Source organism: Anabrus simplex, chromosome 6, assembly GCF_040414725.1.
Source record: "Anabrus simplex isolate iqAnaSimp1 chromosome 6, ASM4041472v1, whole genome shotgun sequence".
NCBI classification, from domain to species: Eukaryota; Metazoa; Arthropoda; class Insecta; order Orthoptera; family Tettigoniidae; genus Anabrus; species Anabrus simplex.
Window position 1 is genome coordinate 222,877,842 of NC_090270.1, and position 24,418 is coordinate 222,902,259.

General features: G+C 39.3%; 1 protein-coding gene across 1 annotated transcript in view; it reads left to right on the top strand.

Annotated features, from left to right (window-relative positions):
• kdn (knockdown) overlaps window positions 1–24,418 on the top strand; it is a 125,118-nt gene that overhangs the window by 21,502 nt on the left and 79,198 nt on the right. The window contains exon 2 of the mRNA XM_067150210.2: window positions 13,379–13,534. Within this exon, the coding sequence (XP_067006311.1) occupies window positions 13,379–13,534 (156 nt within the window). The remainder of the gene's footprint in view (window positions 1–13,378; window positions 13,535–24,418) is intronic.

Consider the following 24,418-nt stretch of genomic DNA (forward strand, 5'->3'; position numbering starts at 1 on the left):
ACTGGAATGATGGAATGAAGGCCAGTACTGAAGCAGATCCGGATTTCCTGATCTGCGAGCGTCAGTACTGTAGAGTGGTGGGGATACTGACAGTTATACTGACCGTGTGAGAGCGCTTGTCATTATTTTTGTCAGTATCAACGGAGCAGCGGTGGACGACAAATGCGTTTCTCACCAAGGCCAAGTAGGGGTGCTTGTGGAACCGTCAAGTAGGCCTATTGCAAAAGTTCATCGAGCTATATGAAAGCTGCCAGAATAAACGTACTTAACACAATACTTTACATGTTTCCACAACTGCTGTACTGATGGAAACTGGTGACATTATAGCGGAAAACTTTAAATCTTCAAAATTTATACCAGTTGCAAGATACCTCACTGTCACCGCTAATCTCTTTGCCACCGATAAACAGCACCGCATGTTTGTATTTTGGCTTATTACAAAAGGCTCTACCATTCGTAGTAATTTCACAAAAGTACCCTCACGCATTCGGAGATAGTTCTGATAATCTGCTTCGGTATATTGTGCTTCCCTCAACACCTCATATGAGAATACTCTTCTCTTTTCCTAAGCCACTCTTTAACCCATTGTTTACGTTTAAAACTGCGTTTCGTGCAGTACTAATGATAGCTACAAAATGTCCGTCTTTTACGATCCATTTTGATAGAATACCGCAATTGCATCTCATTTCGCAGTGACTGTTATTGACTTTATTTGTAAAGTGAGAATGCTGCAATGGTAAGCTAGTGCACTGGTACTGACCAATATATTGACAGTAATAATGATCGTGTAAGGTCGCTACAATATTGATGCTTACTGTCAGTATTATTGACTCGGTATTACTGATCAGTATTACTGACCGTGTAGGGTCTGCTTAACATCTGTGGTATTGATAGTGTGCTCAGTTTGTTAGCCTTGAAATAGCATAGTTTCTTTATGAATACAAAGGTTAGTGTGTTTAATGAGTGATGCATTCAGAAGAACTGAGTGTATTCAGTGTGTTGTGCTTGCAAAGCATTCTTCTGTTAGTGTGCCACTTTGGATTAATTCGCAAATTTCCTGACAATATATAATATATAATTTAGTGAAGTTCTGCACCACACAAAAAAAATGTGCAGGAGACAAACTGTTTTAAGAGGAAAAGCTTGATGAAATTGGGTCTCTTGGAAAGAACTCCAACAAAATCCCTGTTGTGTCTTGCCGTACAAGCTAATGTGTCAATATCTGCTGCCCACAAAGCAACAAAACTGTTAAAAGCCAAACCGTACAAACTCACTGCTGCCCAACACTTAAGAGGACCTGACAGTTTTGCCAAGGTTCAGTATTGTAATTGGTTGCCAACTTTCATTTTCAAGATCTGCTAAATACTACTAAAAATCCGCTAAAATTCTGCCAAGAAATCTGATCTCTGATAATGAGGAATAAAAATGAGCAATAATAATAATAATAATAATAAAAGTAAATGTCTGCACTCACCTGATCTGTGAGTTTCACTGGGATTAACCCCCTTGCCTGCGAGCCGGCCATAAAAGTAAAATGGATAAAACACTAAATTCCGCTATAATAAATCTAGAATTCCGCAAAAAAATCCACTGTCCGCTAAATGACATATTTCTCCGCGACAGTCTTCTAATTCCGCCAGATTTAGCAGAAAATCCACTAAGTTGGCAACACTGGCAATGGGTATGTTGACCCAGAACTTGTATTTTTCAGTGATGAGGCATGGCTGCACTTATGCACTATGTAGTCAAAATAATGGCTACTGGAGTGCAGAAAATCCCCACCAGCTGCATGTCTGTCCACTTCACAATGTAAAGATGTAAGTTTGGTGCGCAATAAATGCTCGCAGAATTATAGGGCCTATGTTTTTCCGTGAAACAAATGCTGACTGATACATAGACCTCATTCTCAGGCCATTCTTTCAAGAGCTAACTGAAGAAGAAAGCAGTAACGGTTACTTCATGCAAGATATGATGGCAACATGGCTGATCGCTCTATGGAGATAATACAAAGTTTTTTTAATGTGGTTAATTATCCTGTTAGATCACCTGATTTAAATACCTGTGATTATTACCTGTGGGGGATGGCGAAGGGGAAAGTGTATGTACACAAGATAACATTGCACAAATTATTTCAATAATAATAATAATAATAATAAAAAAATTATTTTGAACATCACATGGGCTGAGACTTGCAGTGTCTGCAAACTTCTTATGAGGAGTAGGGCATGTTTGACAGCTACAAATTTACTAATCGCCACCACAATTCTCTATGCGTAACTTGTTCTTTGGCCTCGTTTAGTTCTATACCTCTTATATTTAAATCATTAGAAACAGTCCAACCATAGTTGTCTTGGTGGCTGTCGATTTACTGTTGCAACTTGTAACAAATACGCATGGGTCATTCACAATTTGGATAATTACCTATGTATAAAGGAGAATTAGATAAGTCAGTTACACACAATTCAGAATAAGTTAGTACATATTTAGACCTGCTGGGACGAATTACTACAGACCAGACATCGACCTTGCTACTAAATTTGAAAGTTCCGTTCTGCAAAATAGAAAAAATAGTAATACAGATGGTGAGGGACTCATTGCATATTAAGAATAAAACTTCATCTGTTTCATTACTCTTATTTTTGTATGACCTAATAAATGCACACACTCATATATAAAAACACACTTACTAATTACTGTCTATTTACAAATTTCTCTTCTGTACACACACCAGGGAGTCCCAGCGGGTTGGAATTACCTGGGTACGGCTATAATCCTTACTTTCAATTTCCCAAGTCCAGTCAACTTGTACAGCAGCTGTGTTTAGACCGCTGGATTTGAACACAGTGCCACATGCTACGCAACACACGATGACTGTTCATTGGTTCGATTACACGGACAGTCTAGTAATTCAGTCGCATGCAGTGAAAAACTTGACAACTCAACAGTATTCAACAGAAGGATGATACAACAGCGAACATAAACACAAAGTCCATTTACCTTCACATTCGCGATAGCGGCTTCCCTCGCTGACTCACACAGAAATACAGACACTCAGTACAGTCATCTGTTCTGTCTTCTTCACCTACATGCTGGTCTCTCCGAAACCACAACAGCAGCTCCTGGTTCAGACCTGAGTGGGACACTAGCGACAGCCAACACCTCTGTCGCCCTCAGCCCAGCCACTGAACCCTAACACTCAGAGTCCAGCACTGATTGACTGTCCGCAGCTAGCCTCCTTTTTTATAGCCCACGTGATTTGAGCCAGAAATTTCGCGATGTCACTATAGGCAGAACATTCCCGTTGGATCTCCAAGAAACTCGCAGGTAAGCCGGCCGACAAGAACAATACACGGAAAGGCTGTCTGGGAGATCCCAGGTCATCTAAGTCACCAGCCCCTTCCTGACAGTACCGAAAGGGGCTACCAGGGGACTGGCATGTAATATTCCCCCCCCTTCGAGAGCTGATCGCCCCCGATCAGTAACCTCAGCTGTTCTTCAGTATGGCACCCGTCGGTCTAGATTAGTGGTTCCCAACCTTTGCCAGCTGACGCCCTCCTGACACTGCAAGACAGTTTACCCAAAAGTCGCCCAGTCCTAATATTTTGTAATCATCTTTTATCTTTGAATCACACTTCAAATCTATGGCTTCTTCTTGAAGTTGTGCTGGCAGTGCTTCAGTGTCAAAGGCAAATAATTTAACATCCAGGACCATTCATCTGACGAGATATCAGGAAAGTAGAAATTGAATTTTTGTGCCAGGGAATCCAAATGTGACTGAATTTGCACCGATCACGTTCATTTTCCAACAAAATTTCATTAAGGTGGTGAAAGGATGAGAAGTTGTTCAACTGAAGCCGGTGTTTCCATAACTGTATATTTTCCAGGAAAGCTCTGATGGCATCATAAGCAAGCGTAATATTGGAGTTTTTGCCTTGGAGCTTTAAGTGCAAAGCTTCAAAAAAATCGCAAAAATATGCCAATGAGATGATAAAATTGGCATCAGTAAACACTTTAAACGTCAGACTTTAATTCAAACAGCCGAGCCAAAATGTTCCCTATTGATAGCCAGTGAACCTCTGTGTGGAAAAGCCGAGTTTTGGGATCGCCTTTGTCAACACAAAGGGCTTCAAACAATCTTGTCTGTAAAGAACTTGTCTGAACAGAGTTCACAATTCTTATGGTGACTTTTAGAGTGTTATTAAAATCTTGGGGCAAGGTTTTGGCCGCCAAAGCCTGCCTGTGAATTATACACTGGGTTCCTATGATGATTGGGTTTTCATCTTTGGCCAATTTGAGAAACCCAGAATATGACCCAATCATAGCAGGTGCACCATCCGTACATACACCCACTACATTTTCCCAGGAAAGTCCATGTTCTTGGAAAAAACTATCGATGGCAGAAAACACATCACAAGCTTTCGAAGTTGTTTTCAAACATTGAGAGAATAACATTTCTTCTCTTAAAATTCCACTGTCGACAAATCGACAATATACATTGTTTAAGAAGCCTTTCTCGTAAACGGTCAAGATTTTCTTCTGATGACGCAGAGAACAGTTCTCTGCGAAATGTAAAGAATTTCACCTTATTTTCTTGACGTGGCATAAGCCCAAAAGCTCATACAGTATCAAGTCAATATACAACCAGTTGACAACAGTGGGCCACATTGGTTGTTTCATCACACTGAATTGAAAACACTGGAGGTGCTTTCACCTTCTCCAAAATTTGCATTTTGATATCTTCTGACAGTTCTTGAAATCTGCACTTCACTGTGTTATCAGAAAGAAAAATTTTAGACAATTTCTGCAGACTCCCTTCTCCCAAAACTATATTTGTGGCTAATAACATACATGGCTTTACTAATGTTTTCCCAGTTGTGTGTGCTTTTTTGTCTTTGGCAATCACAAGAGCTAGTTCATATGATGCTTCCACCGCTTTCTCATTTTCTTGGTTAAAAGTACCCGATGAATCTAATTTCATACGTTTTATTGAGTTGAGTTTAGTTGCAAAAAATTCTGTGGGTTTGTCTTTTAAGCCTGAATGATTCGTGTTAAAATGTCTCTCCAAATGCACAGACCTCATCGCATCGCTACTCGGAACACAGTGACAGATTACGCATTGAGGCTCTTGTATTCTGTTCCGTTCAACGTGTATGAAGCCATATTTAATGTAGTCATCATTGTACAGTCTTGGACATCATTATCAATTTTCAAAAAAGTCACAATATTAAATAACACAATTCACACAGTTGCACTATTACACAACTCACAGTAAACAACTTGACACATGTTCACTGCGAAAGTATGAGGCACAGAATCAACAGTCGAAGGGCCTGGCCACTGATGGTCTATCGGTGATGTTGTTATGGCCATTACTGTGTCAGTTCTGATGGGACAGTTATTCTATGTAGCTCTTAACAATTTGACTCTTAAGGGAAAAATAAGAATGTGTAGGGGTGGAAACAGCATTCAAGGAAGAGCTACCCACAAAACGAGCATATGCCGCAGAGTGAGAGGGAAGGAGGAACTTCCACTTCATTTGTTGCTTCTGAAACTCCGATATTCTTTGTTCTTCAGAGTTAATGTCGACTCCTGACAGTAGTAACTTATTACCAGTTAAGATCTTCGGTGAGAAAATGTCGCTGTTTCATTAATTGCTGTGGTTAAACATTAGTTGTAGCCCAAAATACCAGTAGGCTTACACAGAACTTCACGCCAGCTGTGAAAACCTAACATGTTATATTAAATTTATTATAATTTAACCTATTATTATTGCCTTATTTCCTGTTCTTGCTACTAGATCAATTTGATATAATACAGACATTTATACAAGTAGCTCCTTCATGTAATATATTTTGTTTAAAAGAAAAACCTTGTATAGTATGTAACAGTAATACTGGAAAATGAAAGCAACATCGTTGATGAGTTAAAACGTCATGTATGGTCATAGTTTACTTTCAAGCAAATAGGTCCACAAAGTGTGCAGTTGAACATGCGTTGAATGGTTTTGTTCCCGCACCTGCTTTCAGGCTTCATTTTGCTCCTCACAAAACAGCAATTTCCTTATTTCACCTCCAACCTCGCGGCACCGCAGAGGTTTGTTTCAACAGTTGGCAATTACCAGTGCTTTTGAACGATTGACTTGACGCGACAATGATGGAGAGATGCAAGTAAATAAGATAAAAGTAAGATTCAAAAAATATTTATTACACAAAATTGTAATATTAGAGTTAAGAAAATTAATGCCCCCAGGTTGGGAACACCTGGTCAAGATACACCACCTTCATCTTGCGCATTGGCCTCCGTCGAACTCAGTACCTGATGTCATTAAATTCATTCAGAACTTGGTGTCTTTCCATGTCCTCTGGAACTGGAGACAAGCCTTTCTTCCTTATGGGATAATGTAACCATCCTAGGCCTTTCTCATGATTTCTGATGGTGTCCCCTTGTCGGTCGTACCATGCCTTCACCCAGTCGCTCTCTGTGCGCGTACTCTCCTGGACAACGGCATGCTTTGGTCTCGTTGTCAGATCCAGGCAGTACCTATCGGTTGGGGCAGGATGGTCCTCAGATAGGCCGAACCCTAGATCCGTCGGAAGGTGCTGCTCTTTAACATGGCATCCTTGTTGAAGTAGACCTCATGGTCTCTTGCACTGCGGACTGGTAGGCCAGGGGGACCGGGGTGACGATCCCCGTCCCTCTGCACTTCCATCCAGGCGTCACTGCTCCAGTTCCCTTCGAACCCCACGGTGATCACTCGGTAGGAAACTTCGTGTTCGGCCCCCCTCCTGGAACAGAACTCGCAATCTCCTGGACAAGGTCTATAGGACAGAGCATCTACCTATGGAACATGCTTTATCTTGCGTGGATGCTCGTCAACATTTCTCTTTCCGTCACCAATCTTCTTCTGGTCGTCCCGTCTTCTTCTGGCAGTCTTCAGCATCTTCTCGTAGTCATCTGTCCTTTTCTGATAGGTTCGATTGCATCACGATACACGCAAACTCACGTGAAGTAACAGCAGTGTGTTTCCGCCTTAATCGTATGAGGTGCAATGAAATGAAACTAATTAAAACTTCAAACTTTATCCACTGACTAAAATAGAAAACTAATGATGAAAAAATGACCAAGAATCCAAAACAATCGGATCCAATTCACGATGGCTTTTCCAAGATGATGCTTGTTAAAAAAGGGGGTTCATAATCCAGGTCAATGGCCCCTCATAATAGTACTAATCACTGGTTAAAGCAGAACCACAGTGTTCATCTTATAGTGGTACTAATCACAGGCAATGTAGATCCATGGTTTGTCACACAATGGCATCACACACAGACAACACAGAATCATGGTGTTCCTCACATAAGGGCACCTGCAAACCCTTTGTATTCTTCACATAGTGGGACTAATACTTAAGTTATGTGTGAATTTGTATATGAGGGTGGATTTAGAATGTTAAACTAGTAGTATTTCTTGTAACATCTTGTTTCCATGGAAGTGCTTGTCATTTTGTTGTTGCTTTTGTTGGGTAATTATGTTTTAACTTTAACTTTACTGTATTATCGTATTACTGTAAGTGACCATTGCTACAAGGATATTTCCAATGGTGATGTATTCACTGGTATTCCCATAGTGTTCCTCACCCAGTGGAACTAATCACAGGCCTTGTATACTCTGTGACACTCACCTGGTGGTACTAATCATAGGCATTGCAAACCCATGGTGTATCACACCTTATGGAAGCTTGTCAATTTCATCCTCATCTGCACCCTCACATCTTTCTTCCATAAGGCCCGTTAATATTGATAGATCCCCATCAAATTCCATTTCGTTCGCCAAGTTGTTTCCAAGGAGTCCCTAGCCTGTCAAATGGAAGTGGGACTCCCTTACTCACTCCCATAGGTCCGAGACTTGCTTAAAATGTTCTGAGCTCGGTAAGTCCATGAAGCAGGATGCTACCCAACTTACACATAGTCCAAGTGAGGATCTTTCCTCTTATGGGTTAGGGATCATCGGTGGATTGTATAGTCCTGGCTGCCTGAGCACAAGCAGAGCCATGACTCAGACTATATCTGAAATGCCCACTCCCATAGCAACTGGTATCCCGACTCTCAGGACCATTTACAAGACCACTCAACCGTTGCCCATGGTTCACGAACTAGGACGTGACTACAGTAACCCACACCGTTAACACTAATCAGAGAGAGAAAAATGGAAGGGATCCGACACTTCGAAAAAATGAAGACCTCCTCCAAAGAAAGACAAGGGCCACGAAATGCATGAAAATGAAAGACTCTAGGCCTCAATACCTAATACCGCCAGGGTCGGAAAAGAAAAAGTTGACCGAGTGAGGTCGAACAGGATAGACGAAAGTGAGGAGTGGGGAGAAATGTTAATCACATTCTCAGGTACAGATGTAAAGGAATGATACTGTTACGTGGTAGCCCCTTTTGGTACTTCCAGGAGGTGGCTGGTGACAGACGACCTGGGATCTCCCTGCTGGCTTGTGGGGTGGGGCCGGCCTTTCCATGTGTTCTTGTCTGCCGACTTACCTGTGAGTTTCGTGGGAATCCAACAGGAATCTTCTGCTTCCAGTGACATCACAAAATTTCTAGCTCAAATCACGCGGGGTATAAAAAGTGAGGCTAGCAGCGGACTGTCAGTCAGTGCTGGACTCTTGAGTGTTAGGGTTCGGTTGCTGGGCTGAGGTTGACAGAGGCGTTTGCTGTCGCTAGTGTCCCAGCGAGGTCTGAACCAGGAGCTGTTGTGTCGGAGACACTAGTGTGTAGGTGAAGATAGAACAAGACTTTAATGAGTGTTCGTGTATTTCTGCGTGAGGGAAGCCGCTAGCGCGAGTGTGAAGGTAAATGGACCTGTGTAATGTTCGCTGTTGTATCGTCCTACTGTTGAATACTGTTCATTGTTTTAATTGTTCACTGCATATGACTGAATTACTGGACTGTCTGTGGAATCGAACCAACGAACAGTCACCATGTGTTGTGGAGCGGTCTATACACAGCTGCTGTAAGAGTTGACTGGACTTGGGAAAGTGAAAGTAAGGATTATAGCCGTCCCCAGGTAATTCCAACTGGCAGGGACTCCCTGGTGTGTGTACAGAAGAGAAATTTGTAAATAAACAGTAATTAGGAAGTGGTTAGAATTGTGTGTTTGTATATATGTGTGCATTTATTAGGTCATACTTAAATAAATTAGAGAAATGAAACAGATGGAGTTTTATTCACAACAAAGTGGTGTCAGAAGTTTGGAGAAGATGGAAGAAATTCAAAAGATGGAGAGGAAGACAGAAGGCGGCCTGAAAATGGAGAAGTTGGATGTAGGATATAGGAAGATGGAAGAAAGCCAGAAGAACATAGTAGAATGCTGAGAGAAGTGGATAAAGGAGATAAGATAGCCAGAAGAAGTCGGAAGACCGCCAGGAGAAGACGGGAGATGGTCAGAAGATGGAGAACGACCAGAAAAAAGAAGACTGCTATAAGGTGCTCAAAGACAGGCGAGAGAAGACTGAAGACTATAATAAAATGGAAGATTCTCAGAAGAGCTGTCTAGTTTGTTATAATTTCCATTCATTTCTTTGTTGATATTGTATATTGTCTAGTTAGATATTTTGTTACTTGTGTATTCCCTGGCTAAGTGGTAAAGACAGGGACATTTGTCCCTAACTTTTTACCACTTACATCTATATTCTGGAAGCCTGTAGAAATGGGAAAATACATTTTGGAACAGAGGAATTGCTTATTTTTGTAATACTTTAAACCAGAAAACTACCTAATGTAGAAATTGGACTATTTTTTGGGTACAATTTGTGTAAATCTGCCACCTGGGCGACTGCCCTGAATGCAGATCAGTAGTGATTGATATAAATAGCCTGATGAAAATGGAACAATGTAAGCTTAATTGCTACTAAACTCTATTGAATCATTTTCAATTTTGTAATGTTGATAGCAAGCAAGGTATTATTTTTGAGACTGAGTTTACTCTGACTTCTAGGAACCATTAACCTCATCCATGGTGACTGCCTTCTTACAGGACCCTGGCAGAGTACTTTGTTTTGTGATACAGAAGGTTACAGGTTATTTCCTGACCCTACTGTGCTGTAAATAGTGTATCCTTCCCCTCTTGCGCATTGTAGGGTAGTTGTTTCCTTCTCAGTTTTGAGCTACCAGGCAATTAGCGGAGTACAAGTGGAATAAAACTGTAAACTGTAGCAGTTTTTTTAATTAATGCAGTTTTGTATTAGTATTCTGATACTAAAAGTCTTCTAAACATAAGACAATTACACTGGAGGATAAAAGTGATTGAAGAACATGAAAAATGTTTGGTTTCAAAAAAAAAATGTTAAACTTAATGCAGGTTTTGAAAGGTCATACAGCATTCCCTTGTGAAGTTGTCACAATACACTTTCCAAGAACCTGTGGTGGTGGTGGTGATTATTGTTTTAAGAGGAAGTACAACTAGGCAACCATCCTCTATATAACACTAATCAGAGGGAAAATTGGAAGGGGTCCGACACTTCGAAAAATGAAGGTATCTGCCAAAGGAAGACAAGGGCCACGAAGGGCATAAAAATGAGACTCCCTAGCCCTCGCAAACCTAATAGCGTCGGGGTCAGAAAAGAACAAGAGTTGACCAAGGGAGGTTGGATAGGGTAGGTGAAAGTGAGGAGCCAGGCACAAGTAGAAGCAATGCCAGGACTCAGCTGAGGACCCCGTGGTCGCCAACCCACGCTCCAAAGTTTAGAGCCCCTGAGGCCCCTTTTAGCCGCCTTTTACGACAGGCAGGGGATACCGTGTGTGTTATTCTACCGCCCCCCACCCACAGTGGGAAAAGAACCTGTGGGGACAGAAAAACTAGGACAGACGAATCATATAAGTTGATTCAGAGAATGTCCTTTATTTTTCTTTTATTTTTTACAGTATTACATAACTGTTTTAAAATACAATCCTTCGTAAACCAGAGACCTCTGTTAAGAGGCAGGTTTTACTGTACAACCCTCTTTCCACAAGTTCACGGAGCTAAACATTTTTGTAACTTGACTCTCTCCCTCTCTTTCCACATTAGGTAGTGCACGTGAGACTACTGTACAGCTATTATTGTGGACAGGCATACTTGAAAATCAGTAATTCCTTCAAAAACAATCATAAGATGACTTTGTTGAGTGTTGAAGTATGCCACCTTCTCAGATTAACAAGCAAAGAAATTATTCTGCCCAGTCCTTTTCAATCTATTTTCTGTTATATAATGCTGATAGAAACTGAAATGCTGCTGATTTAGAAGGAATCAACCTTAATTTTGAAGAATACTTGGTCACATACCCACTGCCAAGATAAGCAAGGAGCACCTTACTCGTGCAGTTCATAAAGCTTTGAGGAACATAACTGTTTGAATACTAGAAATCTTGAGTGTTTCTAACGATGATGGTTTATATGCATATATTTTATTTTATTTTTTTATATATATATATATTTTTTTTTTATGGCCACCGTAAGGTACCACAAGATTTGATATGTACAGTACCTGCTAAAGTTTTTATAGCTCTTCAGTTATTGAAAACATGAGATGGAAAATGTGCACACCAGGACATCAGGTATAATGGAATCCTTTGACTACTGTAGCCTTCAAATGTGATCAGAATGTGCCTCCTTAAATTTAAATGCCAAAGTGTTGTAAGTTATTTTATTACAATCGGGCAGAAACACAATATTTTTGTACCAGTATGTATCGTCGTCGGCTGTGACTCGATCAGAGTATATATAACTTCTTCCTCCATGAAGTGAGCAGTTCAACTCTGTTTATGGATGTATTTGCGATGACTAAACAGACCAATTTTGGGATAAAACATACGCCCACACAAATCGCACCGAATGGGTGCAGGTGGGCAGGGTTGTAATTGGAACTTTCTTGCTTGCCGCTTGGTCTCTCGATGTCTGCAGCGTTCTTTCGAACAGCGGTGGATGTAGTGTTCTGCCACAGCACATTTGTCCCACGTCTGTAAATTTATACCTGCTGTCTTCATGATGAGTTTCAGCTGGTCCGTAAAACGTTCTACTGCCAGAGCAAAGTTAACCATAAAGAATTTGGCGGGGAAGCCTGGTATCACTCGTGCGGTGAACATGGCCTAACCATTTCAGTTGATGAGTGATGATTGTTGCCTCATTGCTATTTAGCTGCGCTCTGTCAAGAACTGCAGTGTTGGCACAAAGTCCACCCACTTGATATTTAAGTTGTATCTCATTTTGTTGTTGGAAGCGCTCAAGTTTTTTTGATGTCACGGCAAGTGTCAAAGTTTCACAGGCATACAGTAGCGTGGAAATGACAACAGCTTTGTACACCATGAGTTGGTATGCAGTTTCAAGTTGTTATTCATGAAGACTGTGTATTAACTGTCCGAATGCTGCATGAGCAGCCCCGATTCTTTTATCAACATCTTGTTCGCAGGTACACAGTTTAGACAAGATGCTTCCAAGATATGAAAAGTGATCAACCTGTTCCAGTGTTGTGTCTAGGGTGGAGATGCTGAACTCAGGAAGAGTTAATCCTGGGGCAGCTTGTGCAAGTACCTTAGTTTTTTTGCACATTAATGGCAAGACCGGTGTGATTACATGCAGTTTTAAAGCAGTTCAGACTATTGTAGTTCTGCAGGTGTTAGAGCAGGAGATGCGGTGTCATCGGTATACTGCAGTTCTGTCACCTGGGTAACCAGAGTATGTCTTTGTGAGTGAAGTCTTGCCAGATTGAAAAGACCTCCATCAAAACGTAATTTAATCTCCATGCCTAAGTTGTTTGCAGATGATTCATGCAGCATGGCAGCCATGTTCAGTACAAAGAATGTAGGAGCAAGCACACAGCCTTCTTTCAATCCATGAGTGATTGGGAACGAATCTGATACTGAGTTACCATGAAGAACCTGTCCAGACATGCCATCATGAAGAGCTTGAAGCAGTGTGTATAGTATGATGCTAAATGTACAGTTGCTCATAAAAGGAATGAGCACATTATATTGTACAAGTTCCTCGCAGGTACACTTCTCTAAAAAAAAAATCAAACCTATAGATATGTTTGTTGTGGGTGTCCACAAGCTTTGTTTCTTCATGGTTGGTGAAATACATTTTGGTAATTGTTAAAATATTGAATGCAAGCAACATTAATACCATGAGCTCATTCCTCTTTTTTTTTTTTTTTTATACAACTTAACAGTATCTAGAAGCACCTGTTGGTAAATTGCTAACTATAATTGTAAAATGATAGGCGTATCCATATTCTATTTGTATTCTGTAAATTGAAAAGAAACATTTTTTTATTTTCACCTCATTTGTTCTCCATCTTGTACTAACTGTGATGAATTAAAACAAACTTTAATTTATTACAGGCATTACCAGCTGTATCTGTCCTGCTCCGCCATGCGTCCGAGTCAGTTGATCTGAAGTCTGTCCTTGCAAAGAAAATACCTGCGGAACAGGAACGTGTCAAGAATTTCCGTAAAACTCATGGGTCTGCCAAAGTGGGTGAAGTTACTGTTGACATGGTAAGATCCTTCTTAAAATTTTATTCCTAGTTATGGTTTTTTGAATCTTATGTTCTTAAATATCTTCAGTCATCCAAACTAAATCATTTTTTTACTTGGTGTTATAGTTAATATATTGAGGACTAGAGAAAATACTGTAGTTTTTGTTCAGTTATTGCATTAATGGTTGACATTTTAAATTCAGTGTTTTTAATATTCAATATTTTGAAGGTTCTGATAAGGTAATTGGTACCATTGCAAATTTCTCAGAACTGTCAGATATAACAATCAAACTTTGCTGATGGCTTTGATCAACTTGTGAAATTTGAATTTATAATTCCCCCTTTACAATACTGTAATTGTGTTTATTAATTGTCTTTATTAAAAAGACAATTACAGTATTAAAACAAACTTTAATTTATTACAGGCATTACCAGCTGTATCTGTCCTGCTCCGCCATGCATCAGAGTCAGTTTATTAATTGTCTTTATTAAAAAGACAATTACAGTATTGTAAAGGTGGAATCATAAATTCAAATTTTCACAAGTTGATACTTTGACAATACGGGCTCTAATATGAAGTTAATAATGTGCGATGGCTTTGATGTTAGGTAAAGTTAGAAAGTTGATGCTTTCATAAACCTATGTATCAAAGCTAGTACTAGTTATTGGGTAATATTTAAAATTCCAAAACTTAAGTATCTATCCACATGTTGACTTTTTCACTTAGTTTGCCACTTGGTCCTTGTACTCAAAAGTTCCTTCTTAAACCACTCCTTTGCTGTACACTGGTATTGCATCGTTTTTGTATGTCCAATCCAGCGTAATTTTTTAACTTTCATGTAAAGTAAATCTAAAGAATGTTTAATCATGTTGCAGAGATTGATTTTTCAGTAGTATTTCATTTTATTTGCCACTATGATTTCAAAACATTAGTTCTTTTAATATTGTTTAAGAATAAATTTTAAGTGCAAAATATTTTTAATTTAACTTGAATTTTTGTCTAATCAACTTTTCCTTTTAAAAATATCCCATTTATATTTGAATGGGGGAGGGGCGATGTGTGATAGGTTGTAAGTGAAGTTAATGGGTAAAGATATGGTGAAGGTTATTGCTGACTGGGTTATTTGATAGGGAATTCAGTTCATAGTGTGATGTTAAATGTACCATGTCTGCGATAGTGCTGTGGCATGTGATCTAGTTTCCTCACCGATGTGCAAAAAAAATTGAATGTACAAATATAATTAAACTTGCTCAAATTGAACAGTCACAGTATAACACCACTGATTTACATTTAGGGCTGTCGTCTAGGTGGCAGATTCCTTATCACTGGTTTACTGAATCTTTTCTTAAATTGTATCAAAGAAGTTTGAAATCTGTCGAACATCTTCCTTGGTAAATTATTCAAATCTTGAATTCCTCTTTCCGCAAACAAATATTTTTCTCAATTTGTCCTCATGAATTCCAGTGTGGTCTTCATATTATGATCTTTCCTACATATAAAAACTCCATTTAAGCTTAATGTCTCTTTCCACACCACCTCTCCACTGACAGCTCAAAACAAACCACTTAGTTTAGTAGCTTCTCATTATTCAAAAGTCTCTCAGCCTGAAGTTTACAACATTTTAACACTACTCTTTTCATTTTATTTGCCACTATGATTTCAAAACATTAGTTCTTTTAATATTGTTTAAGAATAAATTTTAAATCACTCAGAATAAATCGTGCTGAATCTTAACCAGTTCTCGAATAAAATATTCCTGGTGAGGGTCCCGTACACTAGAACCACTCTAATTGGTGTCTTACCAGTGACTTGAATGTCCTCTCCACCTTAACTGTGTGAAGAGATCTGTAACAATGATAGCCAATTCACTACAGATGTTTTCTGCTTTTTCATGTGATTTGAATTTTCTGCTCTTTGGGAATGTTGGTGTTTGATGTCCTGTGTAGGTTTCTTTTTTTTTTTCTTTTTTTCCTCTGGGTGTTCTCGAGTGTTAAGGATGTGCCCATAGTGCTGAGATGTGGAGAAATTCCATGGTTCTGCTGATGTCTGCATTTGTGTCCTGTATCTTATAATTTCACAGTACCGATATTCTGAATGAGCAGACTCAATTCAGATCACACTGATTGACCTCATCGTATGAAACTGCTTTTCTAATCATATTGTTTGTTGGTTGGGGAGAGAAGAAATGGTGTTTGTTGCAGAAGTCTGTTGTTGAAGTCTGCCAAATGAATTGGTTAAAAGCATCTGTCATAAATATGTAATTTTCATTCATGTAATTCACACCAGCATTGAAGAATGAATGAAAACCTATAACCTGTTTTGCAGTCAGTGACCGGGTCAAGGATGGAATGAATAAAGCCCCCATCTTGCGGTGAGGATAGGAATTGTGCCGGCTGCCAAAGCCTGTTGCACTCATCTGGTGGCAATGATTGATGAATGACAAATGAAATGATATTGAAGAGTGTTGCTGGAATGAAAAATAACAGGGAAAACCAGAGTAACCGGAGAAAAACCTGTCCCGCCTCCATTTTGTCCAGTACAAATCTCACGTGGAGTGACTGGGATTTGAACCACGGAACCCAGTGGAGACGCTGGCCGCCTGAGCTACTAAGGCTCCAGCATTGTAGAATATCATTTATAATATTGCCATTAGGTCAACAGTCTGGCATCAGCTCATTTTTAATACACATTTTTTATGCTTAAATTTTAAACAAAGACATAATCCTTGTTTTGACATTCTTACTTAGCATTGATACTTCATACTTTGTCAGTTCTAGAACTGAATTTGATCTCTAATGTAAATAGAACTAAGAGCTCAATTGTTTTGCATGGTTGCTTTCTAGTATATAGACATGTTTGTCTGCCTTTGAACCATGCAACCTTCCCATTATAGGATGATTTACAGATCACAATGAAGTAAATGATTGGAGTATAGGTACAACCATTTAAAGCAAATATGTTGAAACCAGGGTAATAAATGTTTTACTGAATAAGGGTCACAGTCTGCATGATTATGACTGAAAGGGCTTTGTGATATTACCCAGTATGGTATAGCTATATTGATAATGCTGCACAGCTAAAAGCCAGAAATCAGCTGCTTGTGAAAATCTTTGTGCATGATTGTATCTTCATCCCAGGTAAACTATTCTGGAGCTAATATTCTTGATGATCCAAATGGGAATGACGGAAGACTGTCACAAAGATGAATGACCTCTTGCAGATCTGGGCATAGATGTAAGAAGTCCAGTTGATTGTGTTGGTAGGTTAGAAAATCTGGAAGAGGAACTGCATAGACTAAAAGTGCATTGTCTGGTGACTACAGGAGTATTAACACAAAATCAAGTAGAGGAAATGGAGCTGATTTAATAAAAAAATCTATAAAAGGAGGGCTACAAGTTACTATAACTAGCAAAGTGATGAATGAATTATCATTGTCAACATATAACTAGCCTGTGTCTGCCACAGTAGATACACTGGTCTGCCAGTTCAGCAGATAATAAAAGAAATTGAAGGAATATATCAGAACCTGAGAGATTTAATGCAGCATGTAAAAGGAGATGGAAGATTCAAATGCAGTGGTTAACCTAGGAAGAGAGGGTAATATAGCAAGTTATAAATCTCATTTTTCAACTGTATTGAAGTTCAGAGTAATAAATTATATTTGTAATATATTTGAAGAACCACCTTTCCAATACACAAAATCCTTATGTTTAGGATGAAACCATTAAATCACAAATTGGACATGTTTCGCTCAATCTTAGTGAGCATCATCAGCAATAGAAAACCTAAAACATTGGTAGGTCAGGGCCCTGATCCTGGTGTATATCACAAAAGAATGTCTAAAATACATTGGTAAAATGTATGAATTTAACACTTTAAAAATAATAAGATTATTTATGTCTATTAAAACAAAAATTAATCATTCAAATTGTTTAAAATGTAAAATGGAATGGATGGCTTAAATGTTAAAAATAGTTTATAGTAATTAGATGTTCTTAAAAATCGTTGTCCAATATATCTACGTTCGATTGCACTAAACTGTTTATGATAAAACCAGTTTTTTATATCTGGGTGAGCTCTTATTATAAACTACGTTGCTGTTTTTTTTTAAATAAACATAATGAGAAACGTCAAAAATCACACATAATGGTTGAAAAACGAAGTCCACTGGTAACAAAACGTCGTGTAGATCAGCGTAAATTAGCCCTTATGGGATTCCTTGCGCTGTAATTTCAGCCATTATTTTGTGCAGTAATGTGTTGATTGTTCTCCTAACGGAGAATTACTGATCTAGTATGTGAAATTAAATCGGATGTGTCCCGTGTGTGAACTGGTCCCTTGGTTGTTTATTGAGGTTTGATGGTAACTGGCTTACTGCTGCGTGTGTTTCTCATTATGTTTATTTTTAAAAAAAAACAGCAACTTAGTTTATAATAAGAGCTCACCCAGATATAAAACACTGGTTTTATCATAAACAGTTTAGTGCAATCGAACGTAGATATATTGGACAACGATTTTTAAGAACATCTAATTACTATAAACTATTTTTAACATTTAAGCCATCCATTCTGTTTTACATTTTAAACAATTTGAATGATTAATTTTTGTTTTAATAGATATAATCTTATTGATTATTTTTAAAGTGTTAAATTCATACAATTTACCAATGTATTTTAGACATTCTTTTGTGATATACACCAGGATCAGGGCCCTGACCTACCAATGTTTTAGGTTTTCTATTGCTGATGATGCTCACTAAGATTGAGCGAAACATGTCCAATTTGCGATTTAATGGTTTCATCCTAAACATAAGGATTTTGTGTATTGGAAAGGTGGTTCTTCAAATATATTACAAATATAATAATTTATTATTTAGGGTAATATAGTTCAAGAATTTGAGTTTAGGGCAAAGGAATGAATGGAAGCTGGCTGCAGAATTTTTACCTAGGGCAAAACATGAATGCATTAAAAGATATCAAATAGACTTCATTATGGTTTGGCATAGAATCAGAAACCTCTTATTTGCTTGCTAGAACTTTCCAAGTTGAAACTAAGGACAACAGAGATGATATTGTAGATAAAAGGAAGTGAGGAAATGTTTCAAGAAATGTCGCATATGGACTAAATGAAGGTGGAAGTAGTGAAATACATGAAGGAACAAGATCAACAAAATACAGAAGGCAGAATCGAGTAGGAATTGATGTATAACTTATAAAATGCATAAATGTAATTGAAGAATAATGAAAGTACAAAAGTAGTCAGAAGGGAAAATAAGCAACTGAAGAACAAGTAGAAAGTGTAAAATGGCTTAAAGAGAAGTGCAAAGATGATTCCATTTTTGAAAACAAGATTTATTCTGCTACAGGAAAATCAGACATTTGGAGAAAGGAAAACTGTGCTTCAATATTAGCTCAGATGGGAAACCACGTAAACTTTGTGACTGTATTTGGGGAAAGTAGATATTGTGGCAGGAGAAAAGGATGTTGAGATGGGAGATCAGAATGCTACATCAATGTACATGAAGTTGTGCCCCATAACTGTAGGTTATGTGAACTAAGCTTTTTGCCCTGTCGAAACATGAAATGGAACACTTCAGACCATTATCCTCATCAGTCCATAGGTAGCATATACAGTGCATGCAATTTTGTATACTTACAGTAATACAGTACAAGAAAATTTATAATAGTAACAAAATCACCTGAGTCCTGATGTACCATATATGCTACACATCATAAGACAACCTAGCAAAACATACTAAAAATGTTTAATATTTTGAATTTATTGTAGCCAAAAAACACATTGAATGCAAAAACAGATTTGGGACTGAAGAGGCTGCATACCCCCTGCGGGTGGGGACGCACATGTAGAATACACCCGCGGTATCCCCTGCCTGTCGTAAGGTGACTAAAAGTGGCGACTAAGGGATGATCAAATTAGAACCGTGAGACTACCATCACGCACGGAACACCATGGGTCGCATTTACTTGTGCGTACTGCCACTATGTTAGGTACGCAATAGGTTTGTGATTACTAGCGACAGTGTAAATCAGGATGAGGGTCTTAAAGTACTTGTGATTCGTACCCCTATATGAGGAACGTCATGGGATGAGCGACACCATGGTTCTGCCTTGCCTATTCTTAGTTCCCACTGTAAGGAATACCACGGGATAGTTCAGGTCCCTGTGGTTAGTCCACTTATGTGAGGAGCGCCATAGGTTTGCGTTGCCTGTAAATAGCGCCGCAATTTGCGAAACACCATGTCTGTGTTACGTGTGCGCATTACACTACCTGTGAATAGTAGCATAATGCATGGAATACCACGAGTCTGCGCTACTTTTGATTAGTACCGTCAAATGACAAATAGCATGGATCTACTTTCCTAGCAATAAGTACCATTATGGGGGGCCGATGACCTGGATTTTGAACCAGTTTCGACTACAAGCATAATTGATTCAGCATCATGCTATAGAAGCAGTCCCTTGGTCAGTAATACTATTGTTTTGTGCCGGCTTCTGTGCATGTGAGGCACTGTGGGTCAGATCCACTGATAGTTTTAAATTCATATTCATCCATCCATTCATTCTTCGTCCTCACGCTTTGGATTCTGGTCAGTGGAGGATTTTAGACTTTTAATTTGTCATAACATTTCATACCATTAAGGGCCGATGACCTTGATATTAGGCTCCTTTAAACATCATCATTATCACGAGGAGGCTACAACATACCTGTTAAAAAAGTAAATTAAACTATTAATTTATGCACTGGCTCAAAACCAGGTACTCTTCAAATCTTTACTACAGTTATTCCCTCCAGAGCTATTACCCTGCATTCATTCTAGCACCCGGCAGGGCAGTTAGTTCACAATCATTTATGCAGCATAAACAGTATTGTACATATGCATGGTTAAAAGTGATTGATAGAATCTGAGAATGTTCTTGTAGAATGAAACATGTCATTCCGCTTTCAGTTGTCCGTTTTTAACAGGTATGTTACAGTGTTTGAGTTGTTACATTTCATGTTTTGACAGACTGAAAAGCTTATAGATTCTATTAACTGTCTACACAAAAATAAGGCTTCCTTATCAACAAATGTAGTTTGTATAATAAAATTCTTCCGGGCTGTTATGCCATGGTCCACTCCTCTCGCTTCTCCCAGACGTTTCGACTACTGCTGCGGTAGTCATCTTCTGTGGCGTCGTGTAGAAGGAACTACGGCATCTTGATCTAGCCTTACAAACCAATGGCTACACGGTACAAGAGGTCAGGAGAGCACTCTACCCCAGAAGACAGCCAGCGAATAGTAAGCGAGAAGAACCCAGTAAGAAAGGTATCGCTTATTTGCCGTATATACGGGACGTCACGGATCGTATTGGAAGGCTCCTTGAACGTCACGAAGTTAAAACCATTTTTCAGCCGACCCAACAGCTACGAAACATGTTACGTTCTGCCAAAGATCCACGTGACCCTTTAACATCTACTGGGGTCTATAGGATACCGTGCAGCTGTGGAGCTGTTTATATTGGCACGACTGGCAGAAGTGTCAATACTTGCCTGACGGAGCACAAAAGGAATTGTCACTTGGGGCAATACGACAAATCAGCAGTAGCGGAGCATGCACTGCTTGACGGAAATCATGAGATCCGTTACGAGGATACTGACATACTGGCCACAACATCCCACTTTCACGCCCGTCTCTACAGGGAAGCAATCGAAATACATAAACATCCGGATAACTTTAATAGAAAGGAGGAAGGACTGAAACTCAGCAAGGCCTGGTACACCCCCTTTGTATAACGTACGGCCGAAGTTTACCAAGATCAGGGACATTAGTCAACCAACCAGAGGTTCCATTGCTCGGCACGACCCAATCGGAGGTCGTGCACTCCGAGATCCAATCAGACGACACTTCTCGGAGCGACCCAGTCAGAATCCATGCCTGACGCGAATCAATCAGAGGTCGCGTGCTCAGATAGCCAACCAAACGTCAAGCTGCTCGGCGCGACCCAATCGGAGGTCGTGCTTTCAGATAAGTCAATCAGATGTCGGTTTTGCACAGCGCGAACCAATTGGAGGCCACACACTTACATATAAATACAGCTGCTTCCCAAACAACTTTTGCAGTTGCCAGCGGGATACAGGAGAGCGTATCTACACGACGCCACAGAAGATGACTACCGCAGCAGTAGTCGAAACGTCTGGGAGAAGCGAGAGGAGTGGACCACGGCATAACAGCCCGGAAGAATTTTGTTATATTGACACCGGCCGTGAAAGCCTTCATACTTTAATAAATGTAATTTGTGTGGCAAGCCGTGCAAGTCTACAAGCTTGCTTGCTTTGAATTGAAATAAGTGTTTTTACAACAGTTTATTTCTGTGGAAGGTCTAAGAATTCAAAACATACATTTTGCGCATTATTTTCTTAATAGAAAATTATTCGAAGATGTTCTTCAATAATCTGTCAAACCTGACATGGCTTTCTTATATTAAAATACCCACAGTTTTTGAGATTTCATACTGAAAACTCCCACACATGCAGAATGCTAAACCTGCTGCAGTTGCATGGTTGACTTTTTATTATATCTTTCATGTTTTCTAATTTGAAACATTCTGTTGAGGTTTTATTTGAACATTGACTCAAGTTCTGTACATATATACACGAATAGAATATCTTTTTCCAGAATCTAGTGAAGAGAAATGTGCGCATTATTTGAAATAATGTCGGTACCGCTTCACCTCAAACAATGGATCCCATTTCACTGTAGCATTGTCTAGCCTTGGTTTTTGTGGAGTCGGTAGCATCTGAGATGAAATGTGAAGTATGGCTACAAGTTCTTATTGCTTGTTCATGGCTAAAGAAAAGCTTAGTATTATTGAAGATTCAGAGAATATTGGAACACATGCAGCAGGAAGAAAGTACATTGTAGAAAGTTGTATTTGTGACTGGCAAAGAAACAGACTTCATGAAACAAATGGTAATCGTGGGCTTCAAGGCTAGCTGGAGCTGGCTAAAAAGCATTTTAACCAGTGGAATTAAGCTTTCAGAGAGCTAGCATTTCTCAGTGACTTCCAGGTGATTATGAAGCAAAGGCAGTGAATTTTCATTGCTATATAATAAATCTGTATCTAGAATAACATTCATATATGCAAATTAGTAACATGAATCAAACACTGGTCTTATTTTGAAATGCCACTCAACAAGTCAGCAGGAAGGTGAATCTAGTGTAATGACAAGAACCAGTGGCATTGAAAAACAAATGTGTATGGTGTATAACTACTGGTGATGGACAATGTCTACTACCTTGCATGATATTTAAAAGAAAAACCGAAGAGGATCTGTGAAAGGCATGTTGATGAGGGCGAATCTGAAAGGGAGGATGCACATTGACCTTGTGGTTGACAGGGCGACACGTTTGGCAACGTTGCTCAGGTGAGCTCTTGAATTTACATAACATGTTGGTCCTGGACAGCCGCGCTATGGACACGCAACTCGAAGTGCGGCAGAAGTTGTAACAAGGGAAGACTTATTTGATTGTCCCTGGAGATCTAACATCAGTCCTATCGCTAGGGGGTGTGTGTGTGTGTGTGTGTGTGTGTGTGTGTGTGTGTGTGTGTGTGTGTGTGTGTGTGTGAACAGACCATTTGAGGCTGCACTGAAACTATGGATGGCTGATGAAAAACACTAGTTCACACAGAGTGGAAAAATTAAGTGGCTGGATTTGAGTGTGTAAAATGTGTGTGGGAGTGCATTCTGCTGCCACTGGTGAAAAAATATTTGAAAAATGCGGTATCTTAAGTTCACTCCTGTGGGAAGATGGCAACAAAAAATGTTTCTTGTAGTGCTTACGATTAGAACGATTAGAGTTAAGGGAGCTTGCAATATTATTGACTTATTGCAGATAATAAAAATAAAATCCTTCAGGAAGTAGACTGGTATTCACATCTTAAGCTTGTAGAATGTGGGCAATGGTAAAATTCAGCATCTCACTCCTTCGGCTCGAATTGGTCCGTTCTAGTACTGGGTATTGTTGAAGTGTTGTCACGTTCAGCATGGCAACTTAAGTTGTTCTCTGGCACACGGGCGAGTGTAATCTCACAAGGGAATTATCGATATGTTCGTATCAAAACGGTCAACACAATTTCGCTGAGAGGATAAGGGAGACCATAAAATAGCAATGCACAAAATTTTAGCTGCGATTTCGAACTCTTCAGGTGTTGAAATCTTGACCCAAATTCCGTGTGACATCGCAGCTGTTAGACAACCCTTGCATCTTGCTAGCTGGTGCTGTGCACAACATAGTGGAGTTGCAGTTATGCTGGAGAGAGAGAAAAAGAAAGAACTGGCAGGTTAACTGTGCACCAAGGTCACTTCATTGTTCAGGAACGAATGTAAAGCATGAATGAGGCATGATAAATATTTTTTTGGCACCATGCACAGTGAATTATGCACTTTAAGGCAATATTTCACAAGCACTTCGAACTCTGGAGGTCTCCATTGTGTAATTGGTTGTGAACTATGAATATTTAATCATCTTTGAACCATGGGGAAGAAAATTTAAAATGAATGAAGGATTGCAATTTTAATATGCTGATTCTCTGTTCCATATCAAACTGAAAGTCTTCAAAAGCCAGCACACGGCGATTCAAAGTCCTCCATTGCCAAAAAATAAACTTATCCAAGGACTGTATTTTCCCTGTAGTGCCAGGATTTGGGAGAATTTCTATACTGTTGCTGCCATGAATGTCTTAAAGGCAGCTTTTATTACTACAAGTAGTCCAGGAATCTAATTCTGCAAGTGGGAAGAATTCTTTAAACCAGTATTTCAATTTTTTCCCATGTTGCCTGATTTCTGGCTGTTGCAATTATGTTTTTGGCATGAAACATTGCTGTGGAAACTCTCGGACCA